The 24,039-nt window shown below is 40.7% G+C and overlaps 1 protein-coding gene across 8 annotated transcripts in view; it reads right to left on the reverse strand.

Moving 5' to 3' along the window:
* The window catches only part of LOC309869847 (maestro heat-like repeat-containing protein family member 1), an 89,088-nt gene that overhangs the window by 39,506 nt on the left and 25,543 nt on the right, over window positions 1–24,039 (reverse strand). For all 8 annotated transcript variants that reach the window (XM_082741621.1, XM_082741623.1, XM_082741619.1 and 5 more), the window contains 11 exons: window positions 23,357–23,400; window positions 22,492–22,651; window positions 21,928–21,980; window positions 21,235–21,339; window positions 14,696–14,812; window positions 12,267–12,389; window positions 11,755–11,907; window positions 11,081–11,203; window positions 10,637–10,716; window positions 10,068–10,203; window positions 8,882–8,971 (listed from right to left, as the gene is read on the reverse strand). In XM_082741621.1, the coding sequence (XP_082597747.1) occupies window positions 8,882–8,971; window positions 10,068–10,203; window positions 10,637–10,716; window positions 11,081–11,203; window positions 11,755–11,907; window positions 12,267–12,389; window positions 14,696–14,812; window positions 21,235–21,339; window positions 21,928–21,980; window positions 22,492–22,651; window positions 23,357–23,400 (1,184 nt within the window). The remainder of the gene's footprint in view (window positions 1–8,881; window positions 8,972–10,067; window positions 10,204–10,636; window positions 10,717–11,080; window positions 11,204–11,754; window positions 11,908–12,266; window positions 12,390–14,695; window positions 14,813–21,234; window positions 21,340–21,927; window positions 21,981–22,491; window positions 22,652–23,356; window positions 23,401–24,039) is intronic.

Consider the following 24,039-nt stretch of genomic DNA (forward strand, 5'->3'; position numbering starts at 1 on the left):
CATCAAAATTGAAATCTTGCCATTTGCAAAGATGTGGATGGAACTAGAGGGTATTATGCTAAGCGAAATAAGTCAATCAGGGAAAGACAATTATCTTATGATGTCACTGATAAGTGGAATTTGAGAAACAAGGCAGAGGATCATAGGGGAAGAGAGGAAAAAAACTGAATCAAGATGAAACCAGAGAGGGAGACAAACCATAAGAGACTTTTAATCTCAGCAAACAAACTGAGGGTTACTGGAGGGGAGAGGGGTGGGAGGGATGGGGTGACTGGGTGATGGACATTGGAGAGGGTATGTGCTATGGTGAGTGCTGTGAATTGTATAAGACTGATGAAACACAGACCTGTACCCCTGAAACAAATACATTACATGTTAATTCTTTTTAAAAAGTCTAAATACCACCAGAAGACAACCAGACATTGTGTGCCTCTTAAAAGAAGACAAGACTACTTCTGAAGTAATCTTGCCAAAAATTCATCAGATTCATGATCTAGGTCTGAGAATCAGAATCAGAATCTAACATATCCTAGATTTAGCAATTTATAGGAAAGATTTGGGCAGAGGAATTTGTTATGTGGTCCCTAAAGAATGTAATCAGCACATTCCAGAATGTGGAAAATTCAGAGAACAAATGTCTAGGTTTCTTCAACAAATAAATTTCAAGGAAAAAATGATAGAAGGACAATCTATAGATTAAGAGAATTAAGAGAAAAACCAATCAACTGGAATGTCTGAATATTTAATGACATTAAGAAATGAAATTAGTTTCTTTCTTCCATGTTTTATAGTTTTCAGAGTACAAGTCTTTTTACTTCATTTGTTGATTCCTTGCTATTTTATCATTTTTTGGTGCAATTGTAAATGAGATTGTTTTCTTAATTTCTCTTCCTGCTACTTAATTATTAGTATATAATAATGCAACAGATTTCTGTATATTAGTGCATCCTAAGACTTTACTGAATTCATTTATCTGCTCTGTAGGGTTTTTTTTTTTTTTAATGAAATCTTCAGGGTTTTCTATATATAGTATTATGTCATCTACAAATAGTGAAAGCTTTACTTCTTCCTTACTAATTTGGATGTCTTTTATTTATTTTTATTGTCTGATTGCTGTGGCTAGGACTTCCAGTAATATGTTGAATACATGTGGTGAAAGTGGATATCCTTGGATTATATCTCACAGATACAATCAGATAACACTGACTTCATTGTAAATAATCCTGAAAATGACCTAAAGGCTGGCAGAACTACTCCACAACTACCTGTAAAGAACAGCCAGATCAAAGAGGATAGGAAAGGGAGACATATGGTGGGGACCTAAACAGACCTGGGGGACTGTCTACTGGAGGAAGGGATTCCTGGACAGAGGAGGGAAAGGAATAGACTATCACACCAGGAAGCCCACACAGAGAAGGCAAATGGCATAACATTTGGGTTTGAAAACCAGAGAAGCCAAATTTCCTCAGTTCTTACAACCAGCAGACCTAAAACCTGGAATTTTAAGCATCAGCAGGACTTGCCTGTGGGAGAGCTAGAAGGGTTCTCTTAAAGGGACAGCACAAAAAACAGTCCTGCAGAGATGGAGCTAGAAGCAGCAGTTTGGAAAATGCCTGGGGCACTTGGGAGGGAGCATTTACTAATCTCAGAGTGGGTCCTAGAGGGACAGAGATTGTTGGGAAATTTCTCTAGGAACAAAGGAGTGGACAGGTGCCATTTCTCTCCCCTGCCTCCCCCCACCCCAATAAACACACAGCCGTCTGTGAAAACCAGTAAGGCACCACTACCTACCTCACTTGCTAAAGTCACACATTCTGCCCCCTCCCCAATGGGTCTGCAGATCCATTATCTCCAGCCAGGCCTGCCCCAGTCCCAGTGCTGTGGGTCCCCTCCCCCAGAGGACCAGTTCACAAAATCTGTGAACACTGCACTTCCTGCCCTGAGCACATTTCAGACCCACCTCTTCCAATGTACTCTTGGCCTGACCCCATCCAAAGTAGTGACGCAAGCTTGGCAGTGTAAAAGCAGCTATGACAGGGGCCAGCACTACTCCAAAGTGACTTCAGCCCTTAGAAGAGGGAAAGATCAGCACACACACCAGTCAAACTGTTGCCCCAGCTGTGGGTGGCCGGCGGGCAGCTGGTGGGACTATAGGCCCTACCCATCAATGAAAACTTCTTAGGGACAACACAGGGAATGTACTTTGAAGTTTTATGCTATTGCATGTCTGAAAAATGGCTGGTCTGATTCAGTTCAAGGCCAAGGTGGCGCCAGACTGGTGTACTAACCACACAGGGGCCAAACCCAACCCACAACAGGCAAATACCTATCTGCCATTGCAGAGGACTGGATTGAAGGCAAAAGCAACTCAGCCACGACAAACAGGTACACACATCACACATAGGCATCTCCTATGTGTGATGTGTGACAAACATTTATCACCAGATTCTGGTGAACAGGGGACTACAGGGCACTGCAAAACACTGCAGGACCTTTTATTCATAAGACCATTACTTTCAAGAGTAGGGGACATAGCTGACTTTCCTAACTCACAGAAACAGACATAGCAAGTTACACAAAAGGAGGGGACAGAGAAATATGTCCCAAATGAAAGAACAGGAACAATCACAGCAAGAGACCAAAGTGAAATGGTGATAAGTAATATGTCTGATAGAGAATTTAAAGTAATGCTCATGGAGCACCTGCCTGGGTGTTTCAGTCATTGGGCATCTGCCTTTGGCTCAGGTCATGATCCCAGGGTCCTGGGATTGAGCTCCACATTGTGCTCCCTGCTCAGTAGGAGGCCTGCTTCTCCCTCTCCCACTCCCTCTGCTTGTGTTCTTTCTCTCACTGTTTCTCTCTCTGTCACAAAACAAATAAAATCTTTCAAAAAATGATACTAATAAAAATAAAGTAATGTTCCTAAAGATAGACTTGATGAAAGAGTGGAGGACATCAGTGAGACTCTTAACAAAGAAATAAAAAAGAATGAATTAGAGATGAATAATACAATAGATGAAATTAAAAATACACTAGATGGAATTAATAGCAGACTAGAGGAAGCAGAAGAACAAATCCATGACCTGGAGGACAGACTATTGAAAAGCAATCAAGATAACTAGGTGAAAGAAAAAAAAAATTATACAAAATGAAAGTAGACTAAGGGAAATCAGTGACAATACCTAGTATAATAACATTTGCATTATAGTGATTTCAGAAGAAGAGAGAGAAAAGGGGGCAGAAAATTCATCTGAATAAATAATAACTGAAAACTTACCAATTTGAGGAAGGAAACAGAAATCCAGATCTAGGAGGCACAAAATCAAAATCAATCCACGGAGGTCCACACCAAGAAACATGGTAATTAAAATGGCAAAAGTAGTGATAAAGAGAGAATTTTAAACACAACAATAGAAAAGTTAGATACAAGGGAAATCCCTTATGGTTCTCAGCAGACTTTTTATCTGAAACATTGCAGGCCAGAAGAGAGTGAGAGGCATGATAGACTTAAAAACGCTGAAAGGAAAAAATCTGCAGCCAATAAGAATACTCTATCTAGCAATGCTACCATCCAGATTAGAAGGAGAGATAATTTCCCAGACAAATAAGTGTTAAAGGAATTCATGGCCCCTAAATCAGTTCTATGAGAAATGTTAAAGGAAACTCTTTGAGTAGAAAGGAAAAACCATAAATAAGAGTAAGAAAAGTAGGATACACAAAAGCAGTACAAATAAGCATATGTGGGAGTGCCTGGGTGGCTCAGTGGGTTAAAGCCTCTGCCTTCAGCTCAGGTCATGATCTCAGGGTCCTGGGATCAAATCCCACATCAGGCTCTCTGCTCAGCAGGGAGCTTGCTTCCTCCTCTCTCTCTCTGCCTGACTCTCTGCCTACTTGTGATCTCTGTCTGTCAAATAAATAAAATCTTTTTTAAAAAAGTATATATGAAAAAAAGTATATCTGTAAAACTCAGTCAAGGGTCTCATAAAGTAAAAGGATAGAGGAGTTCAAACTTAAGCGACCATCAACTTAATATAGACTGTTATATGCAGAAGATTTTATATACAAACCTAATGGTAAACAAAAATAAAAAACCAATAATAGACATGTAAAAATAAGGAGAGAAGAATACAAGTATATCATGAAAGAAACCCAATTTATTATGAGAGAAGAAAGGAATAGAGAACTACAAAAACAACCATTAAAAATAGTAAGTACATAACAGTCAATAATTACTTTGTATGTAAATAAACTAAATACTCCAATCAAAGACATAAGGTGATAGAATGGTTAAAAAATAAGACCCACCTATAGGCTATCCACAAGACACTCATTTCAGACCTGAAGACACATGCAGATTATAAGTAAAGAGATGGAGAAACATTTATCATGCAAATGGATGTGAGAAGAAAGCTAGACTAGCAATACTTACATTGTACAAACGGACTTTAAAACAAAGACTGTAACAAGAGGCCAAGAAGGACCTTTTATAATCATAAAGAGGACAATCCAACAAGAGGATATAACAATTATAAACATTTATGCACCCAACATGGCAGCACCCACATACATAAAACAATAACAAATATAAAGGAAGTAATCACTAGAGATACAATAATAGTAGGGAACTTTAACACCCCACTTATATCAATGAACAGATCATCCAAACCCAAAATCAACAGGAAACAATGGCTTTGAATAACATATTGGGCCAGATGGATTTAATAGATCTATTTAGAACATTCCATCCTAATACAGCACAATATGCACTCTTTTTAAGTGCACATGGAACATTCCCTAGAATAGATAACATTAGGCCACAGAACAAGAATCAACAAATTAAAAAAGACTGAAGTCGTACCATGCATCTTTATTTTTTTTTCTTAAAGATTTTATTTATTTATCTGAAAGAGAAAGACAGAGAGAGGGTGCACAAGCCGTAGCAGGGGCAGAGGGAAAAGGAGAAGCAGACTCTCTGCTGAGCAGGGAGCCTGACATGGGGCTTGATCCCAGAACTCTGGGATAAGGCAGATGCCCAACTGAGCCACCCAGGCATCCCCCATGTATCGTTTCTGACCACAACGCTGTGAAACTAGAAATCAGTTACAAAAAAAAAAATCGAAAAAGAACACAAATACATGGAGGTTAAATAACATGCTACTGGGGCACCTAGCTGGCTCAGTCGGTTAAGCATCTGCCTTCTGCTCAGGTCATGATCCCAGGATCCTGGGATTGAGCCCCACCTTGGGCTCACTGCTCAGCAGTGAACCTGTTTCTTCCTTTCTGCCTTGCTTGTGTGCTTGCTCTCTCTCTCTCAAATAAATAAATAAAATCTTAAAAAAAAAATAACATGCTACTATGTATGACCCAATGAAAGGGTCAACCAACAAATCAAAGAAGAAATCAGAAAACACAGGGGAACAAATGAAAATGAAAACACAATGGCCCAAAATCTTTGGGATGCAGCAAAAGCTATTTTAAGAGGGAAATTTATAGCAATACAGACCTACCCCAAGAAGCAAGAAAAATCTAAAATAAACAAACAACGTAAACTCATACCTAAAGAAGTTTGAAAAAGAAGAACAAAAAAAACCCCAAACCAGTAGAGGGAAGGAAATAATAAAGACTAGAGCAGAAATAAATGAAATAGAAATAAGAGATAGTAGAACAGATCAATGAAACCAAGTGCCAGCTTTTGACAAGATTAACAAAATTGATAAACCTTTAACCAGACTCATCAAAAAATTTTTAAGTGAGAGGACTCAAATAAACAAAATCAGAAATGAAAGAGGAGAAATACCAACCAACACCACAGAAATACAAAGGACTGTAAAAGAACATTATGAAAAATTATATGCCAATAAATTGGGACAACCTAGGAGAAAAAGGTAAATTCCTAGAAACATATAACCTCCCAAAACTGAATCAGGAAGAAATAGAAAATTTGGACAGACTGAATGCCAGCAATGATATTGAATCTGTGAAAAAACAAACAAACAAAAACAACAACAAAAAGTCCCAACAAATGAAAGTCCATGACCAAATGGCTTCATAGGTGAATCCTACCAAATATTTAAAGAAACTATTTTTAAAAATAGAAGAGGAAGGAAAACTTCCAAATTGATTCCCTGAGGTCAGCATTACCCTGATACCAAAACCAAGAAGGACATTACAAATACAGAGAATTACAGGCCAGAGTCACTGAACATAGATGTAAAGATCCTCAACAAATATTAGCAAATGGAATCCAACAATACCTTAAAAAAAATAATTCACCATGATCAAGTGGAATTTATTTTGGGGATGCAAGAGTGGTTCAATATTTGCAAATTAATCAACATGATACATCACATCAATAAGAAGAAGGATAAAAACTATATGATCATTTCAACAGATTCAGACAAAGCATCTGACAAAGTACAACATCGATTCATGATAAAAACCCTTCACAAAGCAGGTTTAGAGGGAACATACATCAATATAATAAAGACCATATATGAAAAACCCATAGCTAACATCATACTTAATAGTGAAAAACTGAGAGCTTTTCCCCTAAGGTCAGGAATAAGACAAGCATGTTTGCACTCACCACTTTTATTCAACATACCACTGGAAGTCATAATCACTGCAATCAGAATAGAAAAGAGAATAAAAAGCATCCAAAAAGGTAAGGAAGAAGTAAAGCTTTCACTATTTGCAGATGACATGATACTATATATAGAAAAACCAAAAGACTCTACCAAAAAACAAAACAAAACAAAAAAACCTACTAGAACTGATAAATCCATTCAGTAATATTGCAGGATACAAAATCAATGTACAGAAATCTGTTGCATTTCTATACACTAACAATGAAACATCAGAAAGAGAAATTAAGAAAACAACTTAATTGATAATTGTACCAAAAAATAATTAAAAAATAGAAATAAACTTAACCAAGGAGGTTAAAGATCTGTATTCTGAAAACTATAAAACACTGATGAAAGAAATTGAAATAACACAAACAAATGGAAAGATAGTCCATACTCATGGATTGGAAAAACCAATATTGTTAAAATGTCCATACTACCCAAAGCAATCTATAGATTTTATGCAAGTATTTTTCACAGAACTAAAATGGAAGATCCTAAAATTTGTATGGAACCATGAAAGACCATGAATACCCAAAGCAAATTTTAAAAAGAAAAAGATTGAAGTATTATAATACCAGATTTCAAGTTATACTGCAAAGCTTTAGTTATCAAAACAGTATGATTCTGGCACAAAAACAGACACACAGATTAAAAGAACAGAATAGAAAGCCCGAAAATAAGTCCATGATCATACAGTCAGTTAATCTTCTACAAAGGAATCAAGAATACGAATGGGGAAAAGATAGCCTCTTCAACAAATGATATTGGGAAAACTGGACAGCTACATGCGAAAGAATGAAACTGGACCACTTTATTACACCACATAGAAAAATACACTCAAAATGGATTAAGGACCTAATGTGAGACCTGAAACCATAAAAATCCTAGAAGAGAACACAAGCAGTAATGTCTCTTATATTACCCATAACAATATTCTTCTAGATATATCTCCTGAGGCAAGGGAAGCAAAAGCAGAATGAAAATATTGGAATGACATTAACAAAACAGAACAAAAAACAAGCTTCCACACAGCAAAGGAGACAACAAAAGGAAAAGGCAACCTGTGGAATGGGAGAAGATACATGTAAATGACATATTCCATAAAGGATTAGTATCCAAATTTTATTAAGAACCTATACAACTTGACATACACAAAACAAATAATTCAATTAAAAATGGGCTGGGTGGCTCAGTCATTAAGCATCTGCCTTAGGTCATGATGCTCAGGTCATGATCCCAGGGTCCTGGGACCGAACCCCACATCAGAGTCTCTTCTTGGTGGGGAGCCTGCTTCTCCCTCTGCCTGCTGCTCCCCCTGCTGTGTTCCCTCTCTGGCTGTCTCTCTCTGTCAAATAAATAAATAAAATCTTTAAAAAAAAAAAAGGAGAAGACATGAACAGACATTTCTCCAAAGAAAACATGCATATGACCAAAACAAATATGAAAAGATGCTAAAATCACTCATCAGGGAAATGCAAATTAAAACAATAATAAGATATCACCTCACACCTGTCAGAATATCTAAAATAAAAAGATAAGGCACAACAAAGTGTTGGTGAGGATGTAGAGCAAAAGGAACCCTCAAGGACAGTTGGGAATGCAGACTGGTGCAGTCACTTGGAAAACAGTATGAAGGTTCCTCAAAAGAATTAAAAATAGAACTACCTTATGATCCGGTATATATACTGGGTATATACCCCCCAAATACAAAAACACTAGTTGGAAAGGTTATATGCACCCTATATTTATTGCAGCATTATTTATACTAGCCAAATTATGGAAGCAACCCAAGTGTCCACTGATAGATGAATGGATAAAGAAAATGTGAGATACACACACACACAAACACATGCACACATGCACAGTGAAATATTATTCGGCTATAAAATAGAATGAAATTTTGCTATTGGCTATTTGCTATTTGTAACAACATGGAAGTATCTAGGGCATATAACACTAAGGAAAATAAGTCAGCCAAAGACAAATACCACATGATTTCACTCACATGTAGAATGGTATGTCTATAAACCAAGGGACACCAGGGGCTGCCAGGAATAACCAGAGTCTAGGAGAGAAGCTCCTTCACAGCTTCCAGTAGGAAGCAACCCTGCTGTTACCTTGATTTTGGACTTCCATCCTTGACAGCTGTTAGAAAATAGATTTTTGTTGTTTGAAGCCACTCAGTTGTGATACTTTGTTACGGCAGCCCTAGGAAACCAATATACCGGTTTCAAGGGCTTCTTCTCACTGACCTCCAAGGAGTTCTGGATCCGAGAAGGCATCTCAAAAATAAGTGTCTCCATTAGCTTTAGAAGGGATTGCAGGGTCTCCCTGTACAAATCCTGAGGGGAGAAGAGAGAACTCAAAGAATAGTGGAGATGTCAGCCCCACCCCTCCTCCTAAACTTAGCTCAGTGCTTTAGCTCTCCCAGGAAGCTTTTCCTTGAGAAATTCTGCTCCACACTTTCCCCTAAAATTTAAAGTGCCATTTGCCTCCTATTAACTTGAACCAATTCTTCTGTTGTTTTCAGCAGAGCACAAATGTCTGCCTGATGTGCAGTTTGTCCTAGTGGACTGGGAGTTCCCAGCTTACCCCAAACATGGGCAAATCCTGTCAAAATACCTTCCCTCTCTATACCTACACTGAGGAAGGCGGCCTCATGGGAATACAACCAGAGGAAACCCACCTCAGCCTTCTCTGTATGTACCATACAGAGAATGGTACATAATATAAATAATATAATATAAATAAATATAAACTTCATAATATAAATAAATATGAACTGACAAAGAAGAATCACCAGACAGCTGAAGAAGAGGCCCAAACAGACCAACTGACCCTCAGTTGGTCAGTAAATAGAAACTTTTATTTTTAAAGATTCTTACTAATACCCTAAAAAAAATCAAGGGTTTGTGGCATCAATAAAACAAGTACAACCAATCAAGATAAAGGAGTAATCAGAGAACATGAAAGAATTCCTAAGAATTAAACATACAAATGCAAATTAGTAAAGTGAATTGTTCTTCCTTCCCTCAAGGAAACACTAGAGGCTCTGTGGGAAATGGATTCAGCTCTCTAGCACCTGGGATTCTCTAAACTTATTTATCCATGCGCCTTTAGTAAAATCATGTCTGAACCTTTCAAACTGGTTTCAACTGTATAACAGTTAAAAATTAGATATGAGTGTCCACTTCTGGGTCAGAATTTTAAAGTATGACAGCAGTAATCAATGAGTGCTCTCAAGAAAGAAGTACATATCATGAGGAACATTCAGACTATATGACCTGGTAACCTCTTCAGATGATCGCATTTTTATCAAAGAAGGTAGAAGAGCCTTATGTGTAACTGCCAAACCTATATTTCTCATCCTCTCGATAAAACAACAACAACAACAAACCACACAACCTACAAAGAGACAAACATCAAAGAGATCATTACCACAGTGCCTTCGGACTCCTGGGAACTGGACGCCTCCTTCAGCAAAACTTCTGTGGGTGGCAGGCAGAGCACACTCTTACAGCATGTTCGAAGAAGATCTGTTCTTTCTTCCACCTCTGTGAGGGGACTGAGGTTCCTACAATCCAGGAGGAAGTAGTAAAAATGTAATGAAACAGTAATGCCCAGGAATAGCAGCTGAGGAAGGTTCAGAGAGGGACAGGTGGCAGTAAGAAGTTACCAGAAGAAAAAGAAACAAAAGAAAAAGGAAACAGTAAACAAAGTTTATCAATGCCAGGAACAGCCCTGAAAGCAGAAGAAAGCCTGAACCAGAAGCAACAGCAAATGCCTGTGAAGATGAGAGAGGTGGTCTCTGCCAGGAGCTCCAAAATCCCATCTAAAAAAAATCTTGGTGAAAGGAGGTGGCAGATATTGTACGGTGGATGTATACTACTGCCTGGGGCCCCCGGTGACTAGAAGCAGAAGCAGAAAATAAGCTGGGGACAGACTAGGGAATAAAGGACTGAAATCCACTCAAAGCACGAAGACAGAGTGGCTGGAACACCCATTACCTGAAGTCAGTGATGATATTCATCGCCCTCAGCCTAACAGAGCTGGAGATGGAATTCAATGGCTCCTCCTTGATTAACTCCTGTAATACACCCACCCAACCCCCCCACCCCAGAGACCAAGAGGATATGAACATATTTTTGTTGCCTTCTTCCCCCTCCTCTCACCCCACACTGTATTCACAAGAAACTAGAACCTAGAATTTTCAGGGACTTCCAAAAACTCAGAAGGATAGCCCTTCTCTCCTACTCCCAAGCATACCTTCCCCACAGTACTCACACCCACCCTGAGGATAGGAAAGGGAACAATAAAGTAGGAAAAGGACACTAGAAAATCTGGACTTTTCTCCTCCAGGCCAAGCCCAGGAGCACTGCCCATGGTTTCCCTGAGGACCCACCCTCCCTCCTCTGTGCATTTCCACCATCATTCTCCTGAGTTGTACTTACCACCATGAAAGTTACAATTTCTAGTTTCTGAACGAACTTGAACTGAAAGGCCATAGGCTGGCTGCTAATGATGTTTGTTAGCTTGCTCAAGGCGCCCAGGTACTCCAGCTTCAGGTTCTTATCCTGAATCAATCGGTATGCTCAGGGGTTTCCAAGGTAGGAATGATCTTGGGTTAAGGGAAAACTACCTACACAAAATCTGGGAGACAAGAAGCTGAGGCTTCCATAGCTTTCTCTAGGCTGAGATCTTGACTCTTCCCTCTGAGGACCGCTTAGGAAAGCAAAGCCTGTGGCCTCTTTATGGAGGAAGAGGCCACCACTCTTACCAACCTCTTTCTGGAACTTCATACTTACTCTTAAGTTAGGACCGACCTAGCTAGATTTCTTATCACTCAAGTTATTGTCTTTTTACCAAGTAAGTTCTCCTGAAGGATGTCTAGTTGGATGGTAAATGAACAGGAGTTGGGAAAGGCTTCTTCTCCTACCCTAGGGGCACATTCTCTGGACAAATGAAAGAGGTAGGAAAATTCTTTAGGGACTCCTTCTTACCTCCCCTAAAGGAACTGCAATAGTCCCACCCCCCTTGTTCCATCCAAGGCCAGGCATTTTCTCGGAGGGGAAGGCTAAAGAAGGCAGGGAGGGGACACTGGAGAAGTAGAGTAAACAGGAAGTACCTTTTCAACAATGCAGTTGCGGTAGTGTTGGAGGGCCAAAGCCAGGATGTTGTCCAAATGCGTGACAATGCCTCCCTTGCTCTTGAAAATAATCTTGCTATAGCTTAAGTAGATGATGTTACAGACCAACCCCCATTCCCTTTGCTGATGTTCCTGTAGGAGGAAGGGGGAAACTTGCCTTCTCTTCCTCTTAACCTCCTTGCCTGATGGGGAAATGGAGGTTCAGAGAGGAATGGATTGGCTAGATGGTCCAGAAGGGAAGATGAGGTTGTGGAATGGTGAACAGCTGGGAGGAAGGTGGTGCCTCTGGTGATACCAGGGCCTGAAGCATGGGCATAAGGGAGCACAGGAAAGGGAGAAGAAGATGAAACTTCCCCACGGTTGATCAGAGGGAAATACAAGCATTTACAGGTGAGTCACAAGGCCTCAGAGAAGTGGGAAGTCTGGAGTGATGGGGATGCTTCAGAAGGCTCTGTGTGGGAGGCTGGCAGAGTTTCCAGGAATGCCATCACCTTCATTAGTTTGAGGATGAATGATGAGCCCTTGTCCATGAGGATAGCACTGTACTCTTGAAGTTGGTCCAGGACTATCTTCAGATACTTCATGGACACGATACTCAGTGCTGTAGCAATGCCCTGTAATGGGGATAGCCTCAACCTCGTGCCACAGCTAAGAGTTAGCCAGGCACCCTTTATGCTCTCCCAAGGGATTTAGAGAGAGGAAGGGAGAGAGAGGAGAAAGAAAAGAAATGGAAGGAAAATTGGTTCCCCTGACTTGAACTACTTAAAATCCAGATGGAGAACAAAATATCCTTTCAAGAAATAATTCAAGAAGCAAATTACAAGAAACAGACTCTTAAATACAGAGAACAAACTGATGACTACCAGAGCGGAGGTTGGTGAGGCAATGGGGGAAATAGGAGATAGGGATTAAAGATCAGACTTATAATTTTTTAAAAAAACCTCCAGAAAATAGATGATTAGATAGATAGATAGACAGACAGATAAAGAGGCACAGGGTATGTCAAAATTAAAGAGTCTGATTTTTTTTATTTTTCATACTAACTGACAACATCCAGAAAAGCCTTTCCTGAGTATCATGGACCAGAGGAGAACCATACCCTGCATAACGTTTGTGAACAGTGGGTCCTCATGTATATGAATTCATCTGTGAATTCAGTAGAGATTTGTTTGGTACTTAATGCCTGGGGGCGGGAAGAAGCAAATTATCCCAGACTGTGAAAAATTAGAGTCACAGATTTGCAAAACCTTAGGAGTATCAAATCAAACACTGCAGAATACAGAAGATTTATATGCACTAGTAATTCAGAGAAGGGTTTTGAGGAGGGGAGAGAAGGGAAGAACAAAACCAAGGCACGTTACGGACAGGATTGGATGGATAATCAGAGGAAATGGAAAAGAGAGAAGACATACAGATAATGCCAATATTTCTAACTCAGGAGAACAAGAAATAGAAGTAACTGACCAAATGGGGCACGTGGAAAGGGCACCTGTCCAGGGCTGGGGAGAGAGGAAGGAGGGAATTCCTGCATTTGTCTTGTGGGACATAGTAGAAGGACAACTAAGTGAAAAATACTGTAGGTGGATACTGAGCATCTCCACCTGGCTCCCTACCAGGGGCACCCTGATGTCTCCCCATCAAAATCTGAATGCATCATCCTCCTCCCCATTATGTCTTCCTTTCCTGATCTCAGTGAAGGGCACCACCTCCCAGCTGAGCATGCCAGAAACCAGGGAACTATCCTGAACATCCTCTGCCCTCTTAATCATTACCCTCTGTATCCAATCTGTCCCCAGGTGTTGGCAGAGATGTCGTTTGTACTTCACTGACTATTCTGTAGACATGCTCCCAAAAGTTCTTGTCTTGGAATATTATGTCAAGTAGAAATACCCACTTCCCTTCTCCTAATCTAGACCCAACTAGCCCAAGTCCTCACCCTTCCATACATCAGCCACTATATATCTCTGTTACCACTCATGTTGCCTTTAGTAAGGCTATTCTGTGTAGCCAGCTCTCTTCTTCCTATATAAGTCTGTCTCCTCAGTGATACTGTTCCAACCTTGGGCTTGGAATATAACTGATGATAGTCATGATGGTGATGGGTACTTCTGTGAGAATTCTGTGAGAATCTGGCAGGGAAGGGGCTTTGGAGAGGGGATGCTTGAGAGGACAGCCACCAATTCTACCAGTAAGCAACACTTAGAGAGGGCTTGTGTCCCAGGCATTGTTCTCGGAGCTTGTATATTTTTAATACCGAAAAACACCCCATGACACACAGATTCCATAGTATTCCCACACGAAATAGATCATCTAAACCTAATCATGAAGCAATAGGAGACAAACAAAAAATGAGCTACATTCTTCAAAACAAATGGTCCATACATTTTTAAATGTCAAGATCATGAAAAGTAAATGTTGAGTGGTTCCAGATTAAAAATATTAAAGCTAGCCAATGAGGTTTATCCGAGGTGCAATTATTGCTAATTGAAAAATATTAAAGCTAAATGATAAATTGATTCTAATTTGGATCCCAGACCAGAGGAAAAAAAATGTCTTTCTTTTGCTCTAAAAAAACATGGGCAGGACAATTGGCCATTTTCAGATCAGGTCTATAAATTAGATAATAGTACTGTAGCAATGTTAACTTCTTAATTTTGATCACTGTGCTTTGATTATGTAAGAGAATATCATTATTTTTAGGTAGTACACCCTGGAAATGGGTAAATGCGCATAACTGCAACTTCCTGAAAATAAAATAATAATAGTAAATAGCTTGCCCAAGGGCACACAGTGAGAAAGTGGCAGACCTAGGATTCCAACAGGTTTTCTAGCTTGCCAGATCTCAGCTTTTAACTACTTCGTCATCCTGCCTTTTAAAGGAAAAATGTTTCTTTCCCCTTTGTCAGTTCCTCCACCTCACCTCCCTCTCCTGCAGGTCTTCATGGACACTTTGTAGGATAGAGGAAAGCATCATCTTCACCAGTTTCATATTCCTTGAGGTCCGCAAGGTAAATCCAAAGAATTTATACAGGAAATCCTAGGAGGGGTGAAAAGACAGGGTCATGCATAGCTTGGAATGAAGTTAGGGTAGCTTGGGGAATAGCCATTACCCAAACTGGTTTTGAAATGGTCAACCAGCATCTTCCCCACTGCCCTATCCTCCACACTGGCCCTCCTGTTCTTTGGGGGTCATCTGGATAAGACAGTAACCCTAGACAGCAGGGGCTAAAGCTAGAGATAAGAGAAAGCTGTATTTCTTTTTTTTTTTTTAAGATTTTATTTATTTATTTGACAGACAGAGATCACAAGTAGGTAGAGAGGCAGGCAGAGAGAGAGAGGAAGGGAAACAGGCTCCCTGCTGAGTGGAGAGCCTGATGCGGGGCTCGATCTCAGTACCCCGGGATCATGACCTGAGCTGAAGGCAGAGGCCTTAACCCACTGAGCCACCCAGGTGCCCCGAAAGCTGTATTTCTAATTTCTCAGCATCTTAGGGTACAGATCATCCCTTTAGGAACTTTCCCTGATCCATATAATTCCTATTTCCAGCTAGGAAATAAAACGTTCCTTACATCAATGTTTTACCATTTTCAGAGTACAGATCTTTCACCTTCTTGGTGAAGTTTATTTATACGTATTTTACAATTTTTGGTGCAATTGTAAAGGAGATTATTTTTTTTTAATTTCTCTTTCTGATGCTTCATTAAGTGTAAAGAAATGCAACAGATTTCTGTATATTACTGTTGTATCCTTCACTGAATTCATTTATCAGTTTCATGGAGTTTTTAGGATATTCTGTATATAACATCATGTCATCTGCAAATAGTGGAAGTTTTATTTCTTCCTTGCCAATTTGAATGACTTTTCTTTCTTTTTCTTGTCTGAATGCTATGGCTAGGATTGCCACTACTATGTTGAATAAAAGTGGTGAGAATGGACCCCCTTACGTTGTTTTTCGATCTTAGGGGGAAAGCTCTCACTTTTTCGCTATTGAGTATGGTGTTAGCTCTGGGTTTTTTATGTATGGCTTTTCTTATGTTGAAGTATGTTCTCTCTAAACTTACTCAGCTGAGAGTTTTTATCATGAATGGATATTGTACTTTGTCAAATGCTTTGTCTGCATCTATTGAGATGATCATATGGTTTTTATCCTTTCTCTTGTTAATGTGACCTATCATGTTGATGAATTTTTGAATACTGAACCACCCTCACATCCCTGGATTAAATCCCACTTGTTTATGGCGAATGATTTTGGATTCTGTTTGTTAATATTTTGCCGAGCATCTTTGCATCTATGTTCATCAGAGATCTTGGCCTGTGGTTTTCTTTCTTTATAATGCCTTTATCTGACTTTGATCAGGGTCAGATACTAAAAATGACACTAAAAAATGACACTAAAAAATGGAAAGATAGTCCATGCTCATGAATTGGAACAATCAATATTGTTAAAATGTCCATATTACTCAAAGTAATCTACAAACTAAGGCAACTCCCATCAAAACACCAACAACATTTTTCACAGAACTAGAATAATCCTAAAATTTGTCTGGAATACAAAAAACAGACAAATAAAAAAAACAAAAAAGTAAACAAACAAAAAATCCAAATAGCCAAAGAAGTCTTGGATAAGAAGTACAAGGCTGGAGGTATCACAGTCCCAGATTTCAAACTTTATTACAAAGCTGTAGTAATCAAAACAGTATGGTACTGGCCAAAAACAGACACATAAATCAATGTAACAGAATAGAAAGTCCATAAGCAAACCCATGCTTTTTATGGTGGGTCAATTAATCTATGACAAAGGAGGCAAGAATATATAATGGGAAAAAGACAGTCTTTTCAACAAATTGTGTTGTATAATCTGGATAGCCACATGCAAAAAAAAAAAAAAAAAATGAAACTAAACCACTTTCTCACACCATACACGAAACTAAACTCAAAGTGGATTGAAGACATAACTGTCTCCATTTGATCCATAAATTCTTTTTTTTTTCAAGATTTTTATTTATTTGACAGACAGATCACAAGTAGTCAGAGAGGCAGGCAGAGAGAGAGAGGAGGAAGCAGGCTCCCCGCTGAGCAGAGAGCCCGATGCAGGGCTCCATCCCAGGTCCCTGAGACCATGACCAGAGATGAAGGCAGAGGCCTTAACCCACTGAGCCACCCAGGTGCCCCTGGAACCATAAATTCTTAAAAGAAAACATAGGCAGTAATTTCTTTGACTTCAGCCATAGGAACATTTTTTTTAGCTATGTCTCCTCAGGCAAGCGGACTACACCAAAATAAAAAGCTTCTACACAGTGAAGGAAACCTCCAACAAAACAAAAATATAACCTATTGAATGGGAGAAGTATTTGAAAATGTTATATTTGATACGGAGCTAATATCCAAAATATATTTAAAAAAACAAACTTGTACAACTTGACACCAAAAAAGCAAATAATCCAATTAAAAAATGGTCAAAGGACCTGAATAGACATCTTTCCAAAGGGGACGTATAGATTGCTAGTAGACACACGAAAAGATCCCCAACATCATTAATTATCAGGAAAATGCAAATCAAAACCACAATGACATATCATTTTGCACCTGTCAAAATGGCTAAAGATAAAAAACGCAAGAAATAACAAGAGTTTGTGGAGATGGAGAGAAAAAGGAAACCTGTGTCCTGTTGGTGGGAATGCAAGCTGGTACAGCCACTATGGAAAATAGTACAAATGTTCCTCGAAAAACTAAAGATAGACTAACCACATAGTCCAGCAATTTCACTACTGGGTATTCACCCAAAGAAAATGAACACACTAAATCAAAAAGATATATGCCCTCGATGTTTATTGCAGAATTATTTATTTACAATAGCCAAGAAATGGAACCAACCCAGTCCATTGACAGAGGAATGGATAAAGATGTGGAATGGAATATTATCAGCCATGAAAAGAATGAAGTCTTGCTGTTTGCAACCACACGGGTCAATCTAGAGGGTATAATGCTAAGTGAAATAGAAAAAGACAAATACGACATGATTTCACTCAGATGTGGAATTTCAGATATGAAACAAACAAACAGAGAAAAAAAGAGTCCAACAACAAAAAAAGTCTTAAACACAGAGAATAAATTGGTGGTTGCCAGAAGGAAGGTGGGTATGGGGACTTAAGAGTACACTTACTTTGATGAGTACCAAGAAATGTATAAAATTGTTGAGTTACCATATTGTACATCTGAAACTAATATAACATTGTTGGTTATACTTGAACGAAAAAATAAGTTAAAACAAACAAACAAATAAATAAATAAATTTTAATAGCAAAGTTTTCACTTGAAAAAATTAAAAATAAAAAGTTCCAGGTGCCTGGGTGGCTCAATGCGTTAAGCCTCTGCCTTTGGCTCAGGTCATGATCTCAAGGTCCTGGGATCAAGTCCCTCATTGGCCTCTCTGATTCCCTTCTTCCTCTCTCTTTCTGCCTGCCTCTCTGCCTACTTGTGATCTCTGTCAAATAAATAAATAAAATCTTTTTTTTAAAAAAGTTCCTTAAATTTGCAAAATTTAAAAATGAAAATAGCATAATCAAAAAAAGTATTTTTATGTAGTCTTTCTGTCTCCCTCTTCTGAATTTTAGCAGCTTTGATTCTTGCTTACTGTGCATTGCCCTGTCTACCTTGTAATATCCATATTTATGCACTCAAACACTTTCCTGCCTCACGATTTCCATATTTCCCATTTCCCCTGTCTGGAATCTTCCCTGGGTTCTTCAAAATGCTGTTTCACTCTCATCTTTCTGATCCTGGCTCAGTGAACCTTCCTTGACCTCCTAAATCCTCTCTAAGCTCACCATCCTGATACTTTCATTCAAGGCTTCATCACAATCACTAGTCATCTTATGTATGCATTTGTTTGGTTAATTCTTAACTTGCCCCAACCTCTCATCTCCAGTGATAAATAAAGCTCAGGAGCAGTGTACGTCTTGTTCTTTGCTCTACTCCAGTACTTACAGAGTGCCTGACACAGTAGACAAAAAGGGTATACCACATGTTCAAGGAACGTTTCAGCTCTCACCCTAGAACCCCCTCTCAACGGGCACTTTTTCTTCCTCTAGCAGATGCTCTTCAAGCCTTATCCAGAGTTGAAGTTTCCTTCCCTTCCCTGGCTGTGGGCACCATTGTGAGCTGTTCCCACCTGCAGTCTTTTTGGATCCCTTTGTCTGGAGACGCCTGAGAGTTATATTCTTCTCTCTCCCATCCCTGCCCCTTAACAACCATAGAAGCCTGGCACTGGTGACAGAGAGGTGGAGGGGTGGGGAGGTACAAAAGCCATCCCTTCTCACTTGTCTCTAAGCAGGATAGACTCTATAGTGTAGTTTCCATCCAGATCTCCCCACGTCCTTTCTTGGCCTCTCCTCTTCTATCCTGCATTCTTTACCTGACCACAGCTTCTTTCTTGCCAAATCACTTGACAAGGACCCTCACCTTGGGCTCTGCTTCTATGAAACCTGACCTGAGGCACCTGGCTCTCTGCTTAGCTGGCACATTACTCATCTTCCCAGACTTAATCATTTGTCTGTAGAGTGACAAATCTTCCCAGTTTGCCCAGTACTGAGGCATTTCCTAGTATGCTGGACTACTTCTGCTTCTTCTTCTTTTTTTTTTTTTAAGATTTTATTTGTTTGACAAACAGAGATCACAAGTAGGCAGAGAGGCAGTTGGGGGGCACGGTGGAAGCAGGTTCCCTGATGAGCAGACAGCCCAATGCGGGGCTTGATCCCAGGACCCTGAGATCATGATCTGAGTCAAAGGCAGACGCTTTAACCCACTGAGCCACCCAGGTGCCCCAGTATGCTGGACTTTTAAAGCTAAAACCAGGACAGTCCTAAGTGAAATGAGATGGTAGACCACCTTTGAGAAAGTTTTTCTGGCCAGCCCGATCGGGCCAAGAAAATAGCTCTCCCTTCTGCCCCCAAGCATACAGTGCACATTCCAATCTCGACAATTACCGCACTTATAATAATCCACTCTCTCCTCTGTTCACTCAAGCAGTGATTTCCTGAAGGCAGAGTCTGTGCCTTTTATGTGAGTACCCTGTGCCTAGTTCATTCCTGCTATGCCATAAGCATTTGTACATATTTTTAATAACTTAATTAATAAGATCAGGATCCCTGCTTGCTTCATTCTTCCATCCACAAAGCTTTGCACATAGCAGGTGCTTCATAAATATTTGTTGATAATTAGAGGGCTAATATTCAGTCTTGGAAATAAGGCCTCTTCTCTGGAGGTCCCTCAAAGCCCAAATAAAATGTTGCTTGGTGACAGGAAAACAAGATTAAAAATGAAGAAACCTGGATTTAGGTGCCAATTTTACCAATAAATTGCTTATCTAAATCCCTCTAGATTATGTCTCTCCATCTGGGAGTCGGGATAATGAGTTGTCTGTTACTTGGTCTTTTGACTTTTACAAAGCAACTGCACAGGTATCTTTGTCTATCCTCACCCACTCTCCTGTGATCAGAAGTCATTTCTGCCACTGCCCAAGTGAGGTAATTAAAATCTCACAAAGGCTAAGACAGTTGACCCAGACTGCACCAGGAGTGCAGGAAAAGCCAGGACAGGAACGAGGCCTTCACCAGAACAGACCTTGAGGTCTGTGAGCAAAGGAGCCCCTTTCCTAGTCAGCTCTGCAACCCCAACATCACATATACTCCTGAATCCATAGTATGACCTCAAATATTACTTGAACTAACTTGCTTCAATCTGACCCTTAGGTCAATGATCTTTCCACTGCACCAAAATACCAGCTCTATTCTTTGACCTCTGAATGACTGGGAGGTTCAGTTAAGACAACAAAGCAACTGCACAGGTATCTTTGTCTATCCTCACCCACTCTCCTGTGATCAGAAGTCATTTCTGCCACTGCCCAAGTGAGGTGATTAAAATCTCACAAAGGCTAAGACAGTTGACCCAGACTGCACAGCTCTTGATAAAACCTTAAATAGGGGATGCCTGGGTGGCTCAGTTGGTTGGGCAGCTGCCTTCGGCTCAGGTCATGATCCTGGCGCCCTGGGATTGAGTCCCACATTGGACTCCTTGCTCAGCAGGAAGCCTGCTTCTCCCTCTGCCTCTGCCTGCCATTCTGTCTGCCTGTGCTCTCTCTCTCTCTCTCTGACAAATAAAATCTTAAAAAACAAAAACAAAAACAAAACAAGACACCTTAAACACTAAGCAAATGTTAAGATATTGATTATTTTTGCTGTTTCTGTGTGACCGCCAGCTCCTGGTATGCTCCATCCTTCCATTCCCTGGGGCCCAGAAACATGGGCTGGCTTTTCCCACAAGGCCTGTCCTTCGTGTACATTTCTGTATTCCTTCCCCACCAAACTCCTCCACACCAGCCTCCACCCCCACTTCCCTCCTTGCAACTACCACCAGCTGCCTGATATGCCCACCTGCGCGCGTGCACGCACATACACACACCTTCTCCTCACCATCGCTGAAATAATTTATCCTCTCCAAGACAACCTTGATGAGTTGCTCCAGCCAGCTGTCATCATTGATGGCCACTAACGACCGACTTGAAAACTAAGAGGAAGGGAGAAGAGGACCACACAGAGCAGTGGCTGGGCTTTTCTGCCTCATGGAAGTGGGTCAGAAAGAAGCAAGAGACAAGGGGGCATGGTCTGTGAATATGAAAAAAGAGCTCAAGCATAGGCGGGGTTAGTTAGGGCTGGAGAATAACAATATAGGGATGATGGTATTACCAACTCTATGTGTGAAACCCTTTACAGTTTGCAAGGCTCTCCTTTTCCTGTATTATCCTATTTAATTCTGGGAGATGGAAGTTATTTCCATTTTGCAGATGAAGGAGCTGAGGCTGGCAAAGGCTAAATTACTTGCCCAAGGACACAAAGCTAGGGCCCCATTCCCATACTCTCTCTGGACAGTACAATTTTGAGGGTGTAGAATGTAAGATAAGGTCTAGGATATAGTCAAAGATTCCAATGTAGAGGCCGGGAGTCCTCTCAGAACCTCAGAAAGAGGTTCTCTTGAGTATGGAGGTCCCTTGATCATGTCTCTAGCTCAGGGGGTCTGGGGCCTCTTCTCCTTAAGGATCCTAAAGAGGGGAAGGAAAGCAAGTGTGGAGAATGGTATGTCTCTTAGAGTGCGTACCTGGAGCAGCCTGTCCTCCCACTCCTCCTGATCCAGATTCTTCTCAGTGTGATCTAGGAAAGAAGAGAGTTATAGGGACCTGCCGACCAGAAGGCCCCAGCCAGGGAAAAAGAACCAACATTGGAACACCATTCCAAGGGGTTTTTGCCCATCATCTCATTTAATTTGGATTGTGATCCTACAAGATAATTGTTCCCCCTTCTTTACAGAGGCTCCAGGAAATGTATGACTTTTCAAAGGTCAAACATACCCCGCTGGCAAACGTTCGAGCAAGGATAGGAACCTGGGTCTCTGGTTCCAAAGCCCACACTCTTTCCCGATCCTCTGAGCACAAGAAAGAGCGTTCTGGGAAATCTGTAGGCACAGAACTCTGGGCTGCATATCTGTTCAGTGCAGAACATGGTCCAAACAAACAGACCTACCCAAACGGCATCTCAGAAAGACAGAGACTGGTCCTGGTGCTCCTTACACCAGGGAAGATCCATCCTGCACCTCAGGACTTCATCTAGGATTCTGCCCCAATGCCCCAGCTCCATTCCTCCCACCTCGCAGCCAATCCCTCACCATCCAGAATCTGCAACATCTGGGGGATCTCCTTCATCCACAGCTGGCCCACATTTGAGTTGATAACAGGGTGCAAGGAGGTGATAGGATGCAGGGCATGTAGTAGCCTTAGAGAGCTTATCCCAAGCTCCCTTTCTCTATAGGACTTCAGGGCAAACACCTGGGAAGCGACAGAAGCAAGCAGGAGGCAGAGAAAGGATTGAAGGGAAGAGAAGGAAGAAAATCAGAACAAACTCATAGAATGGTAGAGCTGAGGCTTAGACCCTTCCTATTCTTTTCCACCTGTGAACTCCTACATGTTCTGCATGGTGCTCTCAAAATGTTGCCTCCTCTCTGAATCCTGGAGACCAAGTCTTCCCCTTGCTCTACTAAGATTCCATCGTAACTTACGTGTTCCTCTACTAGCATCTATCCCACTGCATTCTGGGTGGTTATTCCCAGGCTTGTCTTTCCCACTAACTCTGTGAACACTTCAAGGGAAGTTCTATACTTTGTCTTTCCAAGTTTTCATAATGTCTAGAACATTCTCACAGCATTCTTGCTGAGAAAATGAGATCCGGAAAGGCATGCAGACTTTCCCAAGATCAGCAGAGAACAGCTCACTATAAGGCTACGTAGGACACAGGTCAGACCTTCCCCAGCCTCACTACTTCCTCACTTCAGGTCTCAGCACTATGGTCCCAATTCCCTGCCCCAAGCTGTTTGATCATCTCTCCCCAAAGCCCCTATGCTCTTTGACCCTGCCCCTTATTACATGCCCATCTCAATGCCTGGAATAACCTAGTACTCAACTATTTGTGGAATGAAGAGATGGATGGATGGGTGGATGGATGGACAGTATTCATCCTCTACATTTATCACTTACCACAAGATGGGTCAGAAGTTTCTGTGGGGAGATGAACTGGGTAGCTAAATTAAAGAGAGAATAAAAGAAGAGGACAGAGTCAGTATCAGCTCCAGGATGCCCAACTTTCAGTCCCTTCTCCCACCCAACAGCCCACCACCCATTCTTCAGGGCAGGAGAAAAAGCAAAGTGGAGAGTGGTTATTGGTGCCATTGCTCTGGGGATTGTGACATTCTGACTTACCCTAAAAACAGACCATTTTCAGTATTAAACACACACACACACACACCCCTTCTACCTGTCAGAATGGCTATCATCAAAGACAAAAATAAAAAGTATTGGCAAGAATATGGAGAAAAAGGAACCCTCGTGCACTGTTGCAGGGAAAACAAACTGGTGCAGCCACTGTGGAAAGCAGTATGGAGTTTCCTCAAAAAACTAAAAATAGAAATCTCATACAATCTAGTAATTCCACACTGGGCATTTACTGAAAGAAAACAAAAACACTAATTTGGAAAGGTACAGGTGCCCTTCTGTTTACTGCAGCCTATTTACTGCAAGAGCCACGACATGGAAGCAGCCTAAGTGTCCGTCGATAGATGAATGGATCCAGAAGAGGTGGTCTGTACACACAGACAAACACATACAAGGAATATTACTTGGCTATAAAAAGAATATCTTGCCATTTATGACAACTTGGATGG

The sequence above is a fragment of the Mustela nivalis genome, assembly GCF_964662115.1.
Source record: "Mustela nivalis genome assembly, chromosome: 7".
NCBI classification, from domain to species: domain Eukaryota; kingdom Metazoa; phylum Chordata; class Mammalia; order Carnivora; family Mustelidae; genus Mustela; species Mustela nivalis.